Source organism: Rhinoraja longicauda, chromosome 9 (assembly GCF_053455715.1).
Source record: "Rhinoraja longicauda isolate Sanriku21f chromosome 9, sRhiLon1.1, whole genome shotgun sequence".
NCBI lineage: Eukaryota > Metazoa > Chordata > Chondrichthyes > Rajiformes > Arhynchobatidae > Rhinoraja > Rhinoraja longicauda.
Window position 1 is genome coordinate 6,589,449 of NC_135961.1, and position 23,362 is coordinate 6,612,810.

At 47.0% G+C, this 23,362-nt stretch overlaps 1 protein-coding gene across 8 annotated transcripts in view; it reads left to right on the forward strand.

Moving 5' to 3' along the window:
- Positions 1 to 15,050: 15,050 nt before the first annotated feature.
- pde10a (phosphodiesterase 10A) overlaps positions 15,051 to 23,362 on the forward strand; it is a 354,529-nt gene continuing 346,217 nt past the window's right edge. For all 8 annotated transcript variants that reach the window (XM_078405762.1, XM_078405766.1, XM_078405764.1 and 5 more), the window contains exon 1: positions 15,051 to 15,262. In XM_078405762.1, coding sequence (XP_078261888.1) covers positions 15,187 to 15,262 — 76 coding nt within the window. In that variant the 5' untranslated portion in view covers positions 15,051 to 15,186. The remainder of the gene's footprint in view (positions 15,263 to 23,362) is intronic.

Below are 23,362 nucleotides of genomic sequence, written 5' to 3' on the forward strand. Positions count from 1 at the left end.
AACAAGGGGTCACAGTTTAAGGATAAGGGGGAAGTCTTTTAGGACCGAGATGAGAAAGTTTGTTTTCACACAGAGAGTGGTGAATCTGTGGAATTCTCTGCCACAGAAGGTAGTTGAGGCCAGTTCATTGGCTATATTTAAGAGGGAGTTAGATATGGCCCTTGTGGCTAAAGGGATCAGGGGGTATGGAGAGAAGGCAGGTACGGGATACTGAGTTGGATGATCAGCCATGATCATATTGAATGGCGGTGCAGGCTCGAAGGGCCGAATGGCCTACTCCTATTTTCTATGTCTATGTTTCTATGTCTCCCTCTCACCCGACGCTCAGTCTGAAGAAGGGTCTCGACCCGAAACGTCACCCATCCCTTCTCTCCAGACGTGCAGCCTATCCAACTGAGTTACTCCAGCATTTTACAGTATATCTTTCCAGGGAAAATGTGTCAGGTTGGAACCTGGTATTCAAACAATGATTATATTCATTTCAACAAAGAGGAATGGCTGGAAGAGACCAGAGTAAATATTAGGTAATTTACATTTATTTAAATCAAATGAGCTTAGTTAAATATTTAATTGTTCTAAGTAACATCTGGAACATCTAACTATCCTATGCCGACCATTCTACCTACCCCGGGAGTTCAGCTCGGTGATCATCACAGCCGTCTATATCCCACTGCATGCGGACACCGACGTGGCACTGTCCACCCTACACGATGTGTTGTGTCAACACCAAAACAAGAACCCTGATGCGGCTGTGCTGGTGGCTGGAGACTTCAATAGGGGAAATCTCAAAAAGGTCATGCCCAACTTCTACCAACACATCACGTGTGTCACCAGGGGGGAAAGAACTTTGGACCACTGCTACACGCCGTTCAGGAAAGGCTACAAGGCCGTTTCTCTCCCTCCTTTTGGGAAATCTGACCACGCTGCCATTTTCCTGCTGCCGGAGTACAAACAACGGATAGTACGGGAAGCGACAGTGACGAGGGACGTAAAGCGGTGGGCTGACCATTCAGAGGCCATGCTGCAGGATGCACTGAGCGAAGTCGACTGGAACATGTTCCAAGCAAGTTCCAGAGACGTAAATGAGTTTGCGGAAGCGGTTACGGACTTCATTGCCACAATAGCCGATACCATCATCCCCACGGTAAGGGTCAGTATCTTCCCTAACCAAAAACCCTGGGTGGACAGGTCTATTCGCGTGGCCTTGAATGCTCGCACCGCTGCTTACAACTCCGGCCTGGCATCCGGCAACATGGACGACTACAAGGGAGAGTCCCACCGACTGCGAAGGGCAGTGAAGGATGCAAAAAAGAGGTACCGGGACAAGATGGAGTCACAGATGGAGCAGCAGGACACCAGGCGCCTTTGGCAGGGGCTACGGACTATAACTAGCTACAGGTCCAGCACCCCCTCAACCGGAAGTGCCGGCTCCTCCTTAGCTGATGACCTGAACTCTTTTTACGCACGGTTTGAGACGGGTAACACCACCAGCTCGCCGTCTAAAAACAGCACCGAAGGGGCGCTGGCTAGCGAGGCTGGAGGGGGATCCACCGCCGGGGATGTGCACACATTCTCGGTATATCTGGGCGAGTACTAAAGTCTTGTGCTACTCAGCTTGCTCCAGTGCTCACCACAATATTCAACCTCTCCTTGGCAAAGTCCGTGGTCCCTGCATGCTTCAAAAGATCCATCATTGTACCGGTGCCAAAGAATGCCTCTCCAGCGTGTTTAAATGACTACCGACCGGTGGCCCTCACCTCGGTTGTCATGAAATGCTTTGAGAGGCTAGTCAAGAAGCACATCTGCGCCCTCCTTCCTCGCAACATGGACCCACTACAGTTCGCATACCGTCCGAACAGGTCCACGGATGATGCGGTCTCCCAGGTTCTACACACCGCTCTCTCTCATCTGGACAGCCAGGGGGGCTATGTGAGGATGCTGTTCATTGACTTTAGTTCAGCATTCAACACAATAGTCCCCAGCAGACTGGTTGAGAAGCTGCTGGAACTGGGGCTTAGCACCCCTCTGTGTGCCTGGGTCCTGGACTTTCTCACTGCCAGGCCCCAAGTGGTCAGGATGGGGGAACACACATCTAGCTCCCTCACCCTGAACATAGGATCCCCCCAGGGCTGCGTCCTTAGCCCCCTACTGTACTCCCTGTACACACATGACTGTAGGGCCAGGTTCAGCTCAAACTCCATCATCAAGTTTGCTGATGACACTGTGGTGGTGGGCCGGATCTCCAACAACGATGAGAAGGCCTACCGGGAGGAGGTGGCTGATCTGGCACTCTGGTGTCAGGACAATAGCCTCTTCTTGAATGTCACTAAAACAAAGGAGCTGATTGTGGACTTCAGAAGGGCTAAACATCCAAGGACGTACACGCCACTGGAGATAAATGGGTCTATTGTGGATAGGGTGAGCAGTTTCAAATACTTGGGAGTCCGCATCGCAGAGGATCTGACGTGGGCAACGCACATTGCCGCACTGGTGGGTAAGGCTAAGCAGCGCCTTTACCACCTTAGACAACTGAGGAAATTCAGAGTGTCGCTGAGGATCCTTCATTGCTTCTACTCTGGGGCTGTAGAGAGCATCCTGTCCGGCAACATTACAGTCTGGTTTGGGAACAGCTCTGCCCAGGACAGGATGGCCCTGCAGAGAGTAGTGCGTTCGGCAGAACGCACCATGGGAACTACACTCGTCCCCCTGCAGGACCTATACATCAGGAGGTGCAGATCCAGAGCAAGCAAGATCATGAGGGACCCCTGCCACCCCAGTAACGGACTGTTCCAGATGCTACGATCAGGCAAACGCCTCCGCTGTCACGCTGTGAAAACGGAGAGGATGAGACGGAGCTTCTTCCCACAGGCCATCAGGACTGTCAACTTTTATAACCCCAGAGACTAAATTTTTGTCGACACTTTTTGTGCTATGTTTAGCAACTTATTAACTTTATTTATATTGTAACTGTAATTATTTTTGTGCACAACCCGCAGGCATTGCCACTTTCATTTCACTGCACATCGAGTATGTGTATGTGACAAATAAATTTGACTTGACTTGACTTGACTTGACTTTAAATGTTTTGAACATATCTTTTAAAAATCATAATTGTTGATTAGCTTTGAATGTTGAATGTTAATTCAGGTCACTATATTCAAAGCCTTTAAGTAGGAAAATAACTGCAGATGCTGGTACAAATCGAAGGTATCACAAAATGCTGGAGTAACAGCAGGTCAGGCAGCATCTAGGAGAGAGGGAATGGGTGACGTTTCGGGTCGAGACCCTTCTTCAGATTGAAGAAGGATCTCGACCCGAAATGTCACCCACTCACTCTCTCCGAGATGCTGCCTGACCTGCTGAGTTACTCCAGCATTTTGTGATACCTTCAAAGCCTTTAACATCATCGAGAGCTGACTAAGGCATGTGGTTTTGTTTTATCTAAGGTCTTTTCAGCATTGGTGTGAGTCTTGATCCAGCCATGCGAGGGGATTAATGTGGAAGATCCTGTGCTTCACACAACTCTATTGATGAAAATTGGAATGACTTCTGCAAGGAAGTTTACGTGAAAATGCTCTGCACAAGGTAAATGTGGCCAGAGATCGGCGAAGAGCTGGGAGGTGCCAGCAAATTTGGTCAATGTCGTTAGCATGTTGTCTTGATCGCATTGTTGTGAAAGGTTAATTATCTGTTTTCAATTAGCGTCCATTCTTAAAAGATGTAACCAATGTGCATTGATAACGGTTAAGGATGGACCAAAAGCAACCATTACTTTATCATTCGAGTATTTTAAATGTGTCACATTCAGCTTATCTTCCAGTCATTTCACATAACATAGTTGAAATTGATGGTCACAGAAGCTTGACCAGTCATCAGCAGAATGCAGTACAACACTTAAAAGCAATGCTCCTACTTGTTAATCATTGGAAATGAGGTCAGACATACAATTGGATTATTTATCGTTACTCTTCCATCAACAAAACTCAACACATTCACAGGAAAAGTCTTTCATGAACAGAATGTTGGCTAAAAAAGAGAGAGGCTTTGGTACTGTCTCCCTGTTGGTCTGCAGATCAATAGGTTATTGCACTCTCAGTGTTTGTTCAGCTAGTTTTTTAATGTATTGATCGTGTCTGCCTGCACCACCCTGTTGGGTAGTGAGTTCCTATTCTCACCAAGTGTGACATTGCAACCACCAAAGAAGAGGGAGGTTTACGAGCCAATGACATTCACAACACCCATCAGGACATCTTCTTGTACGGATGCAATCATGTGCAAACCACAGCCCTGCACCAGCAGGCAATCTAACCACGGTTGCATAAGTAGGAATTGATTTGAATCAGGACGAATTGATTTGGATACTTTTAACATAATGACGGTATTTGATCGTGTGTTGGGCACCCAGTAGCCCTGGCAAGACCAGAATTAACGAGAATCAGGAGTAAAACCCTCCAATGGCTGGAATGATACCAAGCACAAAGGAAGATAGACCAAGGAAGAAGGGGTCCTGACCCAAAACGTTACCCGTTCCTTCTATCCAGAGATGCTGCCTGTCCCTCTGAGTTACTCCAGCATCTTGTGTCCATCTTTGGTTTAAACCAGCATCTGCAGTTCCTTCCTCCACACGAGCACAAAGGAAGATGGTTGTGGTGACTGGCGGTCACCTCAGCCACAGAACCATCTCTGCAGGAGTTCCTCAGCTTCGTATCCAGGGCTCGGCCACATCCAGCTGCTTCATCAATGACCTTTCTTCAGTCGTCAGGTCAGAAGGAGGGATGTTCGCTGATGATTGCACAATGTTCAGCACCATTTATGACTCCACAGATACTGAAGGCATTCTACATCCAAATGCAGAAAGACCGGAACCATGTCTAACAAGGCGGCAAGTAACATTCACCCGCACAAGTGCCCGGCTGTGACAATAACAGACGAGAAAATCCAACTATCATCTCCTGACATTCACTGGGATTTACTTAACCGAATCCACAATATAGATATCTGGGGATTATCATTAACCAGAAACTGAACTAGATTAGCTATTTACACAAAGTGGCTAAAAGAGTAGGTTAGGGGCTAGTAATCTTGCAGCAAGCAGAGTGGCACGGTGGCGCAGCAGTAGAATTACTGCCTTGCAGCACTTGCACTGCCAGAGACCCAGGTTCAATCCCGACTACAGGTACTGTCTGTAGGGGGCTTGTACGTTCTCCCCGTGACCTGCGTAGGTTTTCTCCGAGATCTTTGGTTCCTTCCTACACTCCAAAGAAGTACAGGCTTGTAGGTTAATTGGTTTGGTATAAATGTAAATTGTCCCTAGTGTGTGTTGGGTAGTGTTAATGGTTTGTTATAAATGTAAATGTAAATTGTCCCTCGTGTGTGTAGGATGGTGTTGGGGAGTGGGGATCGTTGGTCGGTGCGGACTCGGTGGGCCGAAGAGCCTGTTTCCACATTGTATCGCTAAACTAAACTAAACGAAACTAAAGCAAGCGACTCCCCTCCTAACTCCCCAAAACCTGTCCCCCATTGACAAAGCTCAAGTCAGGAGCGTGATGGAATACTCTCCATTTGTCCAGATGAGCACATCTTCAACAATACTCAAGAGCCTTGATACCAAACAGGACACAGTGTTTCTCTTAATTGACACCCATTCATTCATCCACTCACCCCACCCCTGACACAGAGTGGCAGCAGTTTGCACCATCTATCTACTGGATGCTCTGGAGCAAGTAATTGAAACTCTTGAGAAGGAACCTTCCAAATCCATAAGAAGGACCAGGACACCACCACTGGGAAATTGCCCTGCTAGCCAGACACCATCCCCACTTGCAAACGTGTCACTGTTCCTTCACTGTTGATGGGTCAAAGTCCTGGAGCTCACTCACGAACAACACAGGGATTGCAGCGATTCAAGAAGGCAGCTCACCTGCACCTTCTCAAGAGCATCCAGAGATGAGTAATCCAATGCTGGCACAGCCTGTGGTGCTCATATCCCTTGAATGAATGTTTTAAATAAAGAGTGCATTCACCCATACCAATTTAAGAACGTAAATTCACAGATTAAGAAGTTCTCTGGCCAATTTAGTTTTCATACCAACACAAACAGATTATCTCTACATTAAACCCTGGAAAATACCCTGCAGCGCGTGTTCAGAATTCTCTCTCTGAGCTCCCGGAAAGCCACGGAGAAGCCGGGACCGGAGCCTCGCAGGCCAGAGCGGGGTCTCGTGGATCGACGGAGCCCGTGGCTGGCGTCTGGGTCGACAGAGCCCGTGGCTGGAGCCTGGGTTGATGGAGCCCATGGCTGGAGCCTAGGTCGACAGAGCCCGTGGCTGGAGCCTGGGTCGATGCCACTGAGGCGTCAGGACGGGACCCAGCGGCGATAGTAGAGGGGCCGGTGCGGCGGTCGATGAGGGCACTGACCGACGGACGAGGACGAACACGTGGAAGTGAGGACGCCGCTGCCAGGGTGAAGAATAATGGAGAACCCGGCGTGGCGGGACCGACGTGAGGGAATGGGGGAGGGGAGGAGAAGTAAGGTGGACCTGGCGCGGGATACTTTGTTACTTTTTGTCGGCGCCCTTTATGTGGCGACTATTGTATACCTTGGGTATGCAAGTAAAGGACTTCACTGCGACTTGTCACATGTGACAATAAAGTATTCATTCATTCATTCATCCATTCATTCATTCATTCATTCATCTGGCCAGAACATCCTGATCAATGGAAAGATCTGGTGACTACAGTTGATAACTACAGTGGATTCAGCCAAGCAGGAGTAAGGCTCAGCAGAGGGTAGTCAGTGGGAATCAACCCCACTAAAGCAACTTATGTTTGCAGTTTTTCATTGTAATAGCCCCATCTGGAGAGTTTTTCTAGGTTTAGTTTAGAGATACAGCGCGGAAACAGGCCCTTTGGCCCACTAAGCCAGCAATCCCCGTATATTAACACTAATTGTCCCTAGAAAATGCAAGGGATTTTGAAACATATACTCATTACAAAAGAGGCGGTACTGGCAGTCCTAAAGCGAATAATGATGGATAAATCCCTGGGGCTTGACCAAGTGTCTCCAAGGACATTGTGAGAATATAGAGAATAAATTGTTGGCGTCCCGGCAAGGATATTTGTATCACTGTTAGCCATGGGTGATGAATTGGTAGTCTGGAGGGGAGCTGATAACCTGTCTATTTTTGGGGCACAGTGGTGTAGTTGTTAGAGGTACTGCCTCACAGCTCCAAAGACCAGGGTTCGATCCGAACCTCAGGTGCTGTCTGTGTGAAGTTTGCACATTCTCCCTGTTACTGCATTGGTTTCTTCTGCTTTCCTCCCACATCCCAAAGACAGGTGGGCTTGTCAGTTAAGTGGTCTCTGTAAATCACCCCTAGTGTATAGGGAAGTAGACATACTATATGTCTAAACTAAACTAAAACTAAACTCAACTACACTAAAAAAGGACAAACCAGAGAACTACAGGCTGGTGAGACTAACAACTGTGGTGGGAAAGGTAAGAGAGGGAATTCTGAGAGGCAGGATTTGCCTAGATTTGGAAAGGAAAGCACTGATTAGCGATATTTGGAAATCATGTCTCACGTATTTGATAGTGCCTTTTGAAGAGGTGTTCAGGAGGATTGATGAGGGCAGTTGGAGATGATGGCTGTATGGACTTCAGCAAGGCCTTTGGTAGGCTGGTCTGAAAGGTTAGTTCAGATGGGATCCAGGGTGAGCGAACCAACTGAATACAAAATCGGATCGGTGGTAGTCGTGACTGACATAAAATGCTGGGGTAACTCAGCGGGACAGGCAGCATCTATGAAGAGAAAGAATGGGTGACGTTTCAGGTCGAGAAGGGTCTGGACCCGAAACGTCACCCATTCCTTTTCCCCAGAGATGCTGCCTGTCCCGCTGAGTTACTCGAGCATTTTGTGTCAATCTTTGGTGTAATCCAGCACCTGCAGTTCTTTCATACACATGGTGATAGTGGAGGGTTGTTTTTTGGACTGCAAGCCTGTCACCAGTCATGTGCTGCAGTGATTGGTGCTGAATCCACTGCTGTTTATCATCTATATTCATTTGGATGAGAATGTAGTTTGCATGGTTAATAATTGCAGATTACACCAAAATTGGTGGTAGAATAGATGATGAAGAAGGGTTTTCTACATCAATCATTCTATGATTAGGGCGGTCACGGTGGCGCAGCGGTAGAGTTGCTGCCTTACAGCGAATGCAGCGCCGGAGACTCAGGTTCGATCCTGACTACGGGCGCCGTCTGTACGGAGTTTGTACGTTCTCCCCATGATCTGCGCGGGTTTTCTCCAAGATCTTCGGTTTCCTCCCACACTCCAAGGACATACAGGTTTGTAGGTTAATTGGCTTGGTAAATGTAAAAATTGTCCCTAATGGGTGTAGGATAGTGCTAATGTGCGGGGATCACTGGTCGGCGCGGACCCGGTGTGCCGAAGGGCCTGTTTATGCACTGTATCTCTAAACTAAACTAAACTAAACATGACCCTATAATCAATTGGGAAAATGGGCCAAGAAATGGCAGATAGAATTCAACTCAGATAAGTATGACATGTTGCATTTTGGTACGTCAAAGAGGGCAGGACTTACCCAGTTAAATTGCAGAGTCCTGGAGAGTGTTATAGAACAGAGACATAGGGGTACAAGTACACGGTTCTCTGAAAATGGTGGCACAAGTAGACAAGGTAATGAGGAACGCATTTGACACATTTGCCTCCATTGAGTTGGGACAGTTGTGCAAGACATTGGTGAAACCACACTTGGTCTGTTATGTACAGTTCTGGTCACCTAGCTATAAGAAGGAGTGTAGGAAAATAACTGTAGATGCTGGTACAAATCAAAGGTATCACAAAATGCTGGAGTAACTCAGCAGGTCAGGCAGCATCTAGGAGAGAAGGAATGGGTGACGTTTCGTGTCGAGACCCTTCTTCAGACTGATGTTTTAGGAGAGAAGGAATGGGTGACGTTTTGGGTCGAGACCCTTCTCAGACTGAAGAAGGGTCTCGACCTGAAACGTCACCTATTCCTTCTCTCCTAAATGCTGCCTGACCTGCTGAGTTACTCCAGGATATTACTGGGACTGGAAGGCTTGGGTAATAATAAGGGACTAGATAAGTTGGAGCTTTTTACCTGGAGCGTAGGAGGCTGAGGGGTGACTTATGTATGTATAGAAATTCATGAATGGTCACTTTTTTCCCCCGAGGGTTGGAGAGTCTCAAACTAGAGGGCATAGATTCAAGGCGAGAGGGGAAAGATTTGAAGGCGGCTCAAGGCACAACATTATCACACAGAAGGTGCTACCAGAGAAAGTGTTAGAGATGGATACAATTACAACATCTATATGATATTTGGATAGGTATGTGGGTAGAAATGGTTTAGAGGGATATGGGCCTAAACCAGCCAAATGAGAGTAGTTCTAGTAGGCTGCTTGGTCGGCATCAACAGGTTGCGCCGAGGGACCTGCTTTTATGCTGTATAACTGTGACTTTATGATTGAAAGTTGTATCAGAAAGCCCAAGTAAAATTGACATCAGGGGGAACCATAAATACATTTTCCATTAGTTCAAGTCATAAAATGAAGGTCGTAGAGGCCAAGTCTATGGATATTTTGAAGGTGGGGAATGGGGTTGAGAGGGTTAAAGGGAGGAGGCAGGAGAATGGGGTTGTGAGGGTTGAGAGGGAAAGATAGAACAGCCATGATCAAAGGCCAGGGTAGACTTGATGGGCCGAGTGGCCTAATTCTGCTCCTATCACTTATGAATTTATAACTACAACCTCATTAAATCCCACAATGGCCCCATAGCAGAAGCGTCCACATCGCGGGGATGGAAACTGGAAGTGCCCTGAGCTAATAATGCTACCAACATCATCTATTGTACAAGCTCCCACTGATTGTCGCCGGTAGCTTGCGCCCTTTTCAGGATGGACGATGACAGCGATGTAACATTTGACACATGGATGATGGACATGAAAGAAGAAGAACACCCATATTTGACCCCTGGATTTGTTCTGAAACAGGTTTTACATTCCCTTGCAGTGGTCAGCCCCATTAATTCTACCATGGGCAAATACATCTGTGGCAAGCCAATTGAGGATAAGATCAAGTACTTTGGCCCCTCACTACCGGCAGCAAGGTCAAAATGACAGCTGTGTCTTTCAAGACTGAGACAGCTTGATCAGTAGCTGCGGACTCACTTGATGTCTGGCGATGGCATCCAACCACAATACAACCTGTGGCCTTGCTACTCTCACTGTTTCTTCCAACTGCAGTTGAAGGAGCGGTACTAATTCATCAGGTGAAGGAAAGCACTAAGTAGCAATTGGCAGGAGTTGTGTGCCCATATCAAACCATTAAACCTGTGGTCATGGACATTGCGATCTCTGGAATGAATGAAGAGGATCTCTGGATTGAATGAAGAGAAGTCTCAGAACTATCCCCAACTCGTTGTATAAGACATACAGGGGTCATAAGGGCATAAGTGATAGGAGCATGATTAGGCCATTTAGTCCATCAAGTCTGCTCCGCCATTCAATCATGGCTGATCTATCTCCCCCTCCTAACCCCATTCTTCTGCCTTCTCCCCATAATCCCTGACACCCGTACAAATCAAGAACCTATCTCTGCCTTACAAAATATCTACTGACTTGGCCTCTGCAGCTTTCTGTGGCAATGAGTTCCACAGATTGCAACTGACTTTCCAATGAGTTGGAACTGACTCAGGGATGGTGATATTCGGGTGATTTAGACTGCGATTTGTGTTATTAGTGTGATATAGGCTGGGTGTTGCTCGACTTGAATACAAGTGGCATCTTTTCTCAGGGTATTCACAAGCCAGAATAGATCAATGAGACTTTTGCAGGGTCAACTCGGTCTGTCTTTCTCAGGTCTAATTGCAGCATCAGGGCTTTGTCAGATCGTCTTCGCGTTTCTTTCTGTTTGTGTTTCACTTTGTGGACAAGCTTTGATGGGCTGTTTCACAAGGCAGTTAACTGGACAATCAGGCAGCTGCTGCTCAATTGGATACACATGAATAAATTATGGATCTAAATAAATGCAACTTCAACACTTTTCAAGTAAACGCACCAACAGTTTAATGTACACCCACAGGGTCAATGGCAATTCTTATGAGATCAAAACTAGACATCAATAAATCATACTTTATTGCTGGGACATTAACAGTCATTTGGATGATTTCTGGTAATGGCTCAACCGTACACTGCGAATCTTACTTTATTTAAATAAATGAACGTAGAACATTGGTGGAACATTTGGGTCACTCGGGGTAACATATCTTAAAGCAGTGCAAATAATAAAAGGACGTGGTCAAATGGAATAAATTCACAAGGGACAAGCGTTTTATGACCGCCAAGAGAGAAATAAGAATGCAAACGGCCTTCGAATGAAGCAGCTCTTAGATTCAAATTAGAATAAAGCGAAGGAGGTTACAGAATTGGGGGGGGGGGGGTTGCAACATTTTATGATTTCAATATATATTTCATGAAATCCACGATTGATAAAAGGACGTTTAAAATGCACTTTCTTTTTTTTTTTGCATTTGACCACGACGCTGTTTCATTCCCTCTGATTCTGCGAACGAGGTTTATTTCTCTTTTTAAAAGCAAAAATCCCATTTGAGCCCCACTGGGGGGGGGGGGGGGGGGGGGGAGAGAGAAAAAAAAGGGCTTCTTGTGTCGAAGCCAGAGCACTGACAGTCATTGACGTCAATGGGTTTGACGTCAGCGGCTGCTCCACCAAACCTGAAACTGTGTGTGTGTTTGTCTTTGGGAAAGCAATTCAGCGAGCGGCTCGTTAATAACGAGAGCAAGGCTGAGCAGAGAGAAAGCGGCAAGAAGACCAAAGGGAACCTCCCGGGGGGGGAGGGAGAAGGGAAGAAAGGACAAAGAAATCCGACTTTATTCCCCCAATATTTCCCCTATCATATTCCAATTTAAAAGTGCTCTTCAATATCTAGAGCTTGGAAAACAGGTTGATCTAATAGATTTTTTAAAAACAGCATAAGAAAATAACTGCAGATGCTGGTACAAATCGATTTATTCACAAAACGCTGGAGTAACTCAGCAGGTCAGGCAGCATCTCGGGAGAGAAGGAATGGGTGACGTTTCGGGTCGAGACCCTTCGGTTTAAAAAACAGCAATTCTATTCAGAGAGCTACTGCAGAATTGAAAATACAATTGATCTTACGGGATCGTTATTTTATCTCGTCAATATGCCAATAAATATAAATGCACGAACACAAAATACCCTAAAAGCCAATCTCTGACTGTAATCATTTGTCCTCACATCTCTATGTCTCACATCTCAGTTTTGGTGTTCACTCTTGTTCTGAGTGCCGTGCGGTGATTTCTGGCGGTTAGAGTCGAGCACTATATTATAAAACGCAAGCGCGCTGTAATGTGGCGGCAGTTTTTATTTATCTACGCTCTGCACTTCATCAATGTACTTCCACGTGAGATTCCCGGAATGATCAAAACTGCATTGCTTTGTGAATCGTGGTGCGTTCAACACTTTCAAGTGCCGTGGCTCCGCCTGGTGAGCGAAAGCAAACGGGAATGCATCCTCGCCGACGTTGAACCGCTTCGGATACTGAGCCGCTGTTTCAAGAGACACTAAACTGCCTCCCCCTCCCCTCCACACCCACCCACCAAAGAGGAAGCGCGTTATACAGATGTCTGAAGAAGGGTCTCGACCCGAAACGTCACCCATTCCTTCTCTCCTGAGATGCTGCCTGACCCGCTGAGTTACTCCAGCATTTTGTGAATAAATACCTTCGATTTGTACCAGCATCTGCAGTTACCTTCTTATACAGAAGTAGTGGGTGATTAAAGGCCAGACACTGACCTCCAGAACATCAGATTAGACCCAGACTACCAAACAACGCTGAATGGCACTTGATTTGAGAGAAGAAATGTTTTAGGATATTTCTAATATGAGTGCCAATTTTTTTTTTAACTTGTTTTTTGGATGACAAATAAAGATATCCTGAATCCTGAATCCTGAAAATATCAGGACCTATTTATAAATACCTATTTATTTCCAAGGTGCGGGGGGGGAAAAAGGATAAATGTGCGTGTTTGATAGCTCTTCTGCGGTATAAACCCCCGTCACCAATATTGCATCATATTGCTATATAATTTTTAATCAACTCCAATCCAGAGGAGGGTTTAAACAAAGTTCCTGGCATTGGCCAAAGTCCTCTGCGTCGCGGTAGCTAAGGCTGTGATTTATCAATTCAGCTGCACTCTCGCAATGGCAATGAGGTGTCGGTTGCGGACGTCAATGCCCGCGGTGGACGTGAGCTCAGTGTGTGTACAACTGTAGTCAGTCTGTATGCAGAGCCGAGCACCAACTTCCAGCCGGCATCTGTCCGCCCGCCCGCCAGCATCTCTACAATGGCAATTTTAACCCACCCACCCACCGACGGGACAACTACTTGCTGTGAAGATGTGGTCTCGACCCGAAACGTCTCCCACTCCTTCTCCCCGGAGATGCTGAGTTACTCCAGCATCGCGTGTCTGGTCCTCACTAGTTTGTGAATGACTGCTTCGCATCTGAAGATTGGAGTGACTGACCTACGCGTGTGTCCCGGACACCCGCCGTCCCTGCTAAGCGCTGATTCCCTTCACCTCTCAGGCAAATGTTTCAACGTTGTACTTCAGAGCCGCGATGGAGTGGACGGACTTTGTGCAAAAGGCGTTTGGGGCGAAGATGGAGGAGCTTTTTTTTTGTTGCAAAGAGGAGGAAAAAAACCCAAGTTTGGACGAGGCTGCGAAAGTCTGTGGAATAAGTGACCCCCCGACAGGAGACACCCACCCTCCCCGTGTAGGCGGACTGGCCGTGTGTGCATCTGGGCTGTGGGATGTTGGCTGTGGGGGTCGGCTGACATTACACTGGTCCCCCGACCCGGCTGGGAGCGAGTCCGCGTGTGGACGCTGCAAAGGACTTGCGTTCCCCCTACTCTTCCCACCCCTCGTCTGGGTCGAGATGGGAACATTCACCCTTGGAGCCCCTGCCCAACAACTGGGGACGGGAGGGAGGGGGGGGGGGGAGAAGATGGAGAGGAGAAGGGGAGGGGAGGGAGGGGGAAGATGGAGAGAAGAGAAGAGAAGGGGAGGGGAGGGAGGGGGGAGATGGAGAGAAGAGAAGAGAATGGGAGGGAGGGAGGGAGGGAGGGAGGGAGGGAGGGAGGGAGGGGGAAGATGGGGGAGGGAGGGAGGGAGAAGATGGGGGAGGGAGGGAGGGGGAAGACGGAGAGAAGAGAAGGGGAGGGGAGGCGAGGGAGGAAGGGAGGGAGGGGGAAGATGGGGATGTGAGGGGAGGGGGAAGATGGGGAGGGAGGGAGGGGGAAGATGGAGAGAAGAGAAGGGGAGGGAGGGGGAGATGAGAGGGAGGGAGGGAGGAAGATGAAGAGGAGAGGAGAAGATGGAGAGAAGGGGAGAAAATGGAGAAGGGGAGAAGATGGAGAGAAGGGGAGAGAGGGAGGGGAGGGGAGGGAGGGGGAAGATGGGGGGAGATGGAAGGAGGGAGGGGGAGATGGAGAGAAGGGGAGAAAATTGAGAGAAGGGGAGAAGATGGAGAGAAGGGGAGGGAGGGGGGAGGGAGGGGAGGGAGGGAGGGAGGGAGGGGGGGGAGAAAGAGAAAGAGAGGAGACTTTTTTAGCGCACACTTGCACTCCAAGCCATCCCGGGCACACGTGATGCGTTGGCTGCGATCTGCAGCACACGGTGCTCCCCGCCCTCCCTCCCTCCCCTCGGTCCACGGGAGAGGCTTCTCATCTTTGGTGGCAGAAAACACCTTCAAGTTCTTCGCCAGATGGGGCGAAGGGGAGCGCCGCTGGGACGGAGACCAGGCACCAGCTGGTGAACTGCGCACACCGCCGGGCGGCGAGAAGGTGGAGAGAGGAGAGGGGAGAGAGGGGAGAGGGGAGAGGAGAGGACTCGACCCGTGGACGCCGAGCCCTATCTCACTGCACCATCCACCCCCCCCCCCCCCCTCCTGCAGAAGGTCCCAACCTTGTCTGACTCTTCCATCCTGCCCAGCCTTTGAGATAGCTGCACGCCCACCCGACCGACCCCACTCCAGGGGTCGAAGTAAAGGCGAAGTCAAACAAGGGCAACTCAAACCCCCACCACCAAAATCGCAACATCTCCACCATGTCGAAGAAACGGAAAACCCTTGAGGGGTCCCTGGCCCCGGAGACGTCGCCAGCTCCAGGGGCGAAAGATCAAGGTAAGAGTCGAATGCACAAGGTGAATGTCCAACGTGAGAGGCCTATCTATGTACAGGAATGTACTGCCAGGTCCAGCTAGTCGTGTACCAGCGCTCTGACCACTGCTTGGAGATGAGATGCCGTTCCAAGGGTTGTGCAACTTTGCTATAAGAAGATAACTGCAGATGCTGATGTACAAATCGAAGGTATTTATTTCACAAAATGCTGGAGTAACTCAGCAGATCAGGCAGCATCTCGGGAGAGAAGGAATGGGCGACGTTTCGGGTCGAGACCCTTCTTCAGGCAACTGAACCATCCTTCATCCTTCATCCTTCATCAGTCTGAAGAAGGGTTCCGACCTGAAACGTCGCCTATTCCTTCTCTCCTGAGATGCTGCCTGACCTGCTGAGTTACTCCAGCATTTTGTGAAATAAATACCTTCGACTTGTACATCAGCATCTGCAGTTATTTTCTGACACAACAATCACCCCCATCGATTGTCATTTTTTGTTGTTGTTGTAAAAGGTTACAGTGGTAGAACAGTTTGACACAGCAGCCGGGGTTGCTCACTATACGCAACCAAAGGCCTTGTAGAGGTGTAGACACGTATGTTTTTTTAAAATAAATCTAATTTCAGTTCATTTTCAGGCCATTTCTGGTGGGTTTTTATCGCAGCTGACGTCAACTGGCCAGAGTGCGTCATTGAGTGGGGAATGTAGAGTACATCATAGGGTTTCTTACAGAGACTTGATTTCCCAAAGGGTCCCGTCTCCATCGCCCACCGCCTGGTTCCCCAAACAAGGTAGCCCGGAAAACAGATTAGTGTTGATTCCACCTTAATTGGAAGCTAACCGGTTGAAGCACAACGTGACCAGCCCACGCACAACCGGCGAGGGTCTGCAGATTTTATCCCAGCTAATTCTCTCCCTTCAATCAAAAGAGGGTATAGGCTCATGAAGTACACAGCCAGAGATCATGTACGGAACTGCGTACCAACGGAATCAACAGGGATAGTACAAATACCAAGTCAACGCTTGAAAAATAAACTCCCTTCCCAGGGCGAGAAAGTAATTAATTAGGAAATCGTTATGTCAGACCACTTTCCTCATGTTTACTTAATCCACCTGGGCCTTACCCCGTGTAAGAACTGGTTCGGTGCAATTATAGAATTTCCATACAGTTGTGATTTGAGGAACATGTTATTGATTATTCAGTACTGCACCATTCTGACAGGCCCCTTCTTCCAGTTTCTGTTCTGACTGCATGTTACCTCTGATTAGGATTATTAATTTAATTTTCTTTGTTTACACGTTTAAACACACATTCTGATAGTGTTGTTAGTCGCCCTGCCACATTAACTGAACTCATGGCATCGTTTATATTCTGCAAAAAAATCTGGTATTATGTCACATTAGTGCAAAAAACAAACAGGAACTCGATACCTTCAGTGATTCTGCAATATCTGTTTTCCCCAATTAAAAACAGTTTTCTTGGTTAAATGCACCTTCCCTGCATATGAAAGTTCATCTTTTTGTCACATTTAATAAAGAGTAATTTTTGAGACGGCTGGACATAGACAATGGACAATAGGTGCAGGAGGAGGCCATTCAGCCCTACGAGCCAGCACCGCCATTCAATGTGATCATGGCTGATCATTCTCAATCAGTACCCTGTTCCTGCCTTCTCCCCATACCCCCTGACTCCGCTATCCTCAAGAGCTCTCTCTAGCTCTCTCTTGAATGCATTCAGAGAATTGGCCTCCACTGCCTTCTGAGGCAGAGAACTCCACAGATTCACAACTCTCTGACTGAAAAAGTTTTTCCTCATCACAGTTCTAAATGGCCTACCCCTTATTATTAAACTGTGGCCCCTTGTTCTGGACTCCCCCAACATTGGGAACATGTTTCCTGCCTCTAACGTGTCCAACCCCTTAATAATCTTATATGTTTCGATAAGATCCCCTCTCATCCTTCTAAATTCCAGTGTATACAAGCCTAGTCGCTCCAGTCTTTCAACATATGACAGTCCCGCCATTCCGGGAATTAACCTAGTAAACCTACGCTGCACGCCCTCAATAGCAAGGATATCCTTCCTCAAATTTGGAGACCAAAACTGCACACAATACTCCAGGTGCGGTCTCACTAGGGCCCTGTACAACTGCAGAAGGACCTCCTATATTCAACTCCCCTTGTTATGAAGGCCAACATTCCATAGGCTTTCTTCACTGCCTGCTGTACCTGCATGCTTCCTTTCAGTGACTGATGCACTAGGACACCCAGATCTCATTGGACATCCCCTTTTCCTAACTTGACAACATTGAGATAATACTCTGCCTTCCTATTCTTACCACCAAAGTGGATAACCTCACACTTATCCACATTAAACTGCATCTGCCATGTATCCGCCCACTCACACAATCTGCCCAAGTCACCCTGCAACCTCATAGCATCCTTCTCACAGTTCACACTACCACCCAGCTTTGTATCATCTGCAAATTTACTAATGGTACTTTTAATCCCTTCATCCAAGTCATTAATGTATATTGTAAATAACTGTGGTCCCAGCACCGAGCCTTGCGGTACCCCACTAGTTACTGCCTGCCATTCTGAAAGGGACCCATTTATCCCCACTCTGCTTTCTGTCTGTCAACCAATTTTCTATCCATGTCAGTACCCTACCTCCAATACTATGTGCTCTAATTTTGCCCACTTATCTCCTATGTGGAACCTTGTCGAAGGCTTTCTGAAAGTCAAGGTACACCACATCCACCGGCTCTCCCCTGTCAATTTTCCTGGTTACATCCTCAAAGAATTCCAGAAGATTAGTCAAGCATGATTTCCCCTTCATAAATCCATGCTGACTCGGAACGATCCTGTTACTACTATCCAAATGCTCCGCAATTTCGTCTTTTATAATTGACTCCAGCATCTTTCCCACCACTGATGTAAGACTAACTGGTCTATAATTTCCCGTTTTCTCTCTCCCTCCTTTCTTAAAAAGTGGGACAACATTAGCTACCCTCCAATCCACAGGAACTGATCCTAAATCTTTAGGACATTGGAAAATGATCACCAATGCGTGCACAATTTCTAGCGCCACCTCCTTAAGTACTCTGGGATGCAGACCATCAGGCCTTGGGGATTTATCAGCCTTCAGTCCCATCAGTCTACCCAACACCATTTCCTGCCTAATGTGAATTTCCTTCAGTTCCTCCGTCACCCTAGGATCTCTGGCCACTAGAACATCTGGGAGATTGCTTGTATCTTCCTTAGTGAAGACAGATCCAAAGTACCGGTTCAACTCGTCCGCCATTTCCTTGTTCCCCATAATAAACTCCCCTGTTTCTGTCTTCAAGGGACCCACATTTGCCTTGACTATTTTTTTCCTCTTTACATACCTAAAAAAGCTTTTACTATCCTCCTTTATATTATTGGCTAGTTTACCCTCGTACCTCATCTTTTCTCCCCGTATTGCCTTCTTAAGTCATCTTCTGTTGCTCTTTTAAAGAGTCCCAATCCTCTGGTTTCCCACTCTTCTTTGCTTTGTTGTACTACTTCTCTTTTATTTTTATGCTGTCCTTGACTTCCCTTGTCAGCCACAGGTGCCTCTAACTCCCCTTAGAATCTTTCCTCCTCTTTGGGATAAATTGATCCTGCAACTTCTGCATTATTCCCAGGAATACCTGCCATTGCTGTTCCACCGTCTTCCCTGCTAGGGCTTCCTCCCAGTCAATTCTGGACAGCTCCTGCCTCATGCCTCTGTAATCCCCTTTGCTATACTGTAATACTGACACTTCCGATTTTCCCTTCTCCCTCTCAATTTGTAGAGTAAAACTTATCATATTGTGATCACTGCCTCCTAATGGCTCTTTTACCTCGAGTCCCCTTATCAGATCAGGTTCATTACACAACACTAAATCCAGAATTGCCTTCTCCCTAGTAGGCTCCAGTACAAGCTGTTCTAAGAATCCATCTCGGAGACACTCCACAAACTCTCTTTCCTGGGGTCCATTACCAACCTGATTTTCCCAGTCTACCTGCATGTTGAAATCTCCCATAACCACCGTAGCATTACATTTGCGACATGCCAATTTTATCTCCTGATTCAACTTGCACCCTATGTCGAGGCTACTGTTTGGGGGCCTGTAGATAACTCCCATTAGGGTCTTTTTACCCTTACAATTCCTCATTTCTATCCATACTGATTCTACATCTCCTGATTCTATGTCACCCCTTGCAAGGGAGTGAATATCATTCCTCACCAACAGAGCGACCCCACCCCCTCTGCCCACCAGTCTGCTTTTTCTATATGTTGTGTACCCTTGAATATTCAGTTCCCAGCCCTGGTCCTCTTGTAGCCATGTCTCAGTGATTCCCACAACATCATACTTGCCAATGTCTAACTGAGCCTCAAGCTCATCCACTTTATTTTTTATACTTTGCGCATTTAAATACAACACTTTAACTTCGGTATTCACCTCCCCTCTCACACCGGTCACAATTGGCCCTGACCTTACTCTCTTATCCCTTCTAGAACTTCCCTTCCCATTCATTCGAGAGTCCTTTGCAATTTCTCCTCTATTCGCTTCCCCTTTAGCGCCATCTTTATATTCCCAATTTGTCAACCCCTCCCCCCCACTACTTAGTTTAAAGCCACACGTGTAGCACTAGCAAACCTGCCTGCCAGAATGTTGGTCCCCCTGCTGTTAAGGTGTAACCCGTCCTTTTGTACAGGTCACCCCTACCCCAGAAGAGATACCAGTGGTCTAGAAATCTAAATCCCTGCTCCCTGCATCAGCCCCTCAGCCGTACATTCATATCCCCGATCTCTCTATTCCTGCCCTCACCAGCACGAGGTACAGGTAGCAGTCCAGAGACAACCATCTTCGACGTCCTACTTCTCAGTCTTCTTCCTAACTCTCTAAACTCACGTTGCAGTATCTCCTTCCTCTTCCTCCCGATGTCATTTGTGCCCACGTGCACAACTACTTCCGGTTGATCGCCTTCCCTCGCTAGGATGTTCTGAAGCCGCTCCGTGATGTCTTGAACCCTGGCACCAGGGAGGCAACAGACCATCCTCGAGTCCCGCCTGCCGCCACAGAATCTACTGTCCGTACCTCGGACAATGGAGTCACCCACTACTAGTTTCAGTTTAGTTTAGACATTTAGTTTCAGACATTCAGTTGAGTTTATTATCACGTATACCGAGGTACAGTGAAAAGCTTTTGTTGCGTGCTCTCCGGTCAGCCGAAAGACAATACATGATTACAATCGAGCCATTTACAGTGTTTAGATACATGATAAGGGAATAACGTTTAGTGCAAGGTAAAGCCAGCAAAGTCCGATCAAGGATAGTCCGAGGGTCACCAAAGAGGTAGATAGTAGTTCAGCACTGCTCTCTGGTTGTGGCAGGATGATTCAGTTGCCTAATAACGGCTGGGAAGAAACTGCCCCTGAATCATGATAACCACATTCTTTGCCTCCTTGTGATTATTGTAGATGAAATATTCCAAACAACCATCAATCATTGGTAATGATAGGACAATCCTAAATTAATGTTGGTGAAAGTTATACAAACATGTTTGCACTTTGAATACACAGGTAGATTTTGCAATTCTGAGATTTTGTAAAACACAGTTTTTAGTAGAACGTAGAATATTTTAGACCAAATGTATTGATATGAGAACAAATTGAGCTAGTTGTGAGTTAGATTGATAAATATATATATATATATATATATATATTATATATATATATATACAGATAGATATAGTCGGAAGAAGGGTCTTGACCCGAAACGTCACCCATTCCTTTCCTCTCCAGAGATGCTGCCTGTCCCACTGAGTTACTCCAGCTTTTTGTGTCTAACTATAGATAGATAGATAGATCTAGAGACACAGCAGGGAAACAGGTTCTTTGGCCTACCGAGTCCATGCCAGCCACCAATTACCCATTTACACTTATAGAACCGTACAGCACACGAACTGGCCCTTTGGCCCACAATGCCCGTGCCGAACGTGATGCTAAAATAAATTAATCTCTCCTGCCTCCAAATAAACAATATCCCTACATTCCCTGTATATCCAGGCTCCTATCTAAATGCCTTTTAAATGTCATATTTGCCTCCACCACTACCCCTGGCAGCATGACTGGGCACCTACCCCCTCTGTGTGAAAAAAAAACTTGCCCTGAAATTGTCTTTGAAATTTTGTCCCTCTCACCTAATCTTAATATGTCCATCCAAGGGAAAGGTTCTGACTCCCATAATTTTATATACTTCTGTCTGGTCCGGTGATCCCGAGAGAACAATCCAATCTCACTTTATAGCTAATGCACTGTAATCCAGGCATCATTTTGGTAAACACATCCCATTTAGTTCTCCCCACATTATCATCAACCCCCCCCCCCCCACTTCCCCCCAGGTTTATCCACTCACTTACTTGGATAGAGTGGGTGTGGAGAGGATGGTTCCACTAGTGGGAGAGTCCAGGACCAGAGGTCATAGCCTCAGAATTAAAGGACGCTCCTTCAGGAAGGAGATGAGTAGGAATTTCTTTAGTCAGAGGGTGGTGAATCTGTGGAATTATTTGCCACAGAAGGCTGTGGAGGCCAAGTCAATGGATATTTTTAAGGCAGAGATAGATAAATTCGTCATTAGTATGGGTGTCAGAGGTTAAGAGGAGGGAGAGATAGATTAGCCATGATTGAATGGTGGAGTAGACTTGATGGGCCGAATGGCCTAATTCTACTCCTATCACATATGACCTCGTGGCCTTATGACCTTACACATTAGGAGACATTTGACAGCAGTGAATTAACCTCCTGATCCACACATTTTTGGTGTGTGGGGGGAAACCGGAAGACCTGAGCAAAACCCAGGGTCACAGGGAAAAGGTGCAGACTGCATTCAGACAGCAACAAAAGGTCAGGTTCGAACAGAGGTTGTTGAAGCTGTGCGGCAGTGAAACGACTAGTGCCACCCCAGTTGTGCAAATTAAAACAAAATGTTAATAAATGGTTGATGCAACGACAGCAGAGTTGATAAAAAACCATTGGTGGTGCAGCAGTAGAGTTGCTGCCTTACAGCGCCAGAGACCCGGGTTCGATCCTGACTCCGGGTACTATCTGCATGGAGTTTGTACGTTCTCCCCGTAACCTGCGTGGCCTTTCTCCGGGTGCTCCGGTTTCCTCCCACACTCCAAAGATGTACAGGTTTGTAGGTTAATTGGCTTCTGTAAATTGCCGCTAGCGTGTGGGACGCGAAACTGTTATAACTAGTGGTGCGCGTGATCATTGGTCAGCGTGGACTCGGTGGGTTGAAGGGCCTGTTTCCACGCTATATCTCTAAACTAAACTAAAAAAAAATCCTATCCTTCCTGTGTGTTTGATGTGAGCAAGCAAAGTGCAGGGTTCATTTTCCTTCCAGAAACTATAGAGAGCTATTAAACATCTGGAAGGTAGTTTTGTGGATGACTACCTAAATTCAGCCTAGCAATTGACACTGACTGGACATGTTTCCTGTTAGTAGGCTCCTGGTAATGCTTAATATGTCTCAATTCATCACCCTTAAAAATATCCATTGACTTGGCCTCCACGGCCTTCTGTGGCAAAGAATTCCACAGATTCACCACCCTCTGACTAAAGAAATTCCTCCCCATCTCTATCCTAAAGGAACGTCCTTTAATTCTGAGGCTGTGACCTCTAGTCCTGAGCTCTCCCACTTGTGGAAATATCCTCTCCACATCCACCCTATCCAAGCCTTTCTCTATTCGGCACGTTTATTTTAGCCACATAGGGTCATACAACACAGAAACAGGCCCTTCATCCCAAATCATCAATGCCAACCAAGATGACCACATGCACTGATCTAAGTAACCCAAAACTATTTCAGCAATACGAGTATAGTTCACATATATATTTACTTACTTCACATATATCTTACTTAATAACTTTAAGTAATTGATCAAAATGTATATTTGGGCGGGAACGCGAAGGAGTCCCGCCAAAAAACTAATCGGACACGAGTTGCGTGCACTAGACGTGTTTATTCTCTCCAATACAGCTCCCTACTCCTCCCCTAGTCACGAGCGTTGCCCGGCCTTAAGTACCAACTCAGGTACC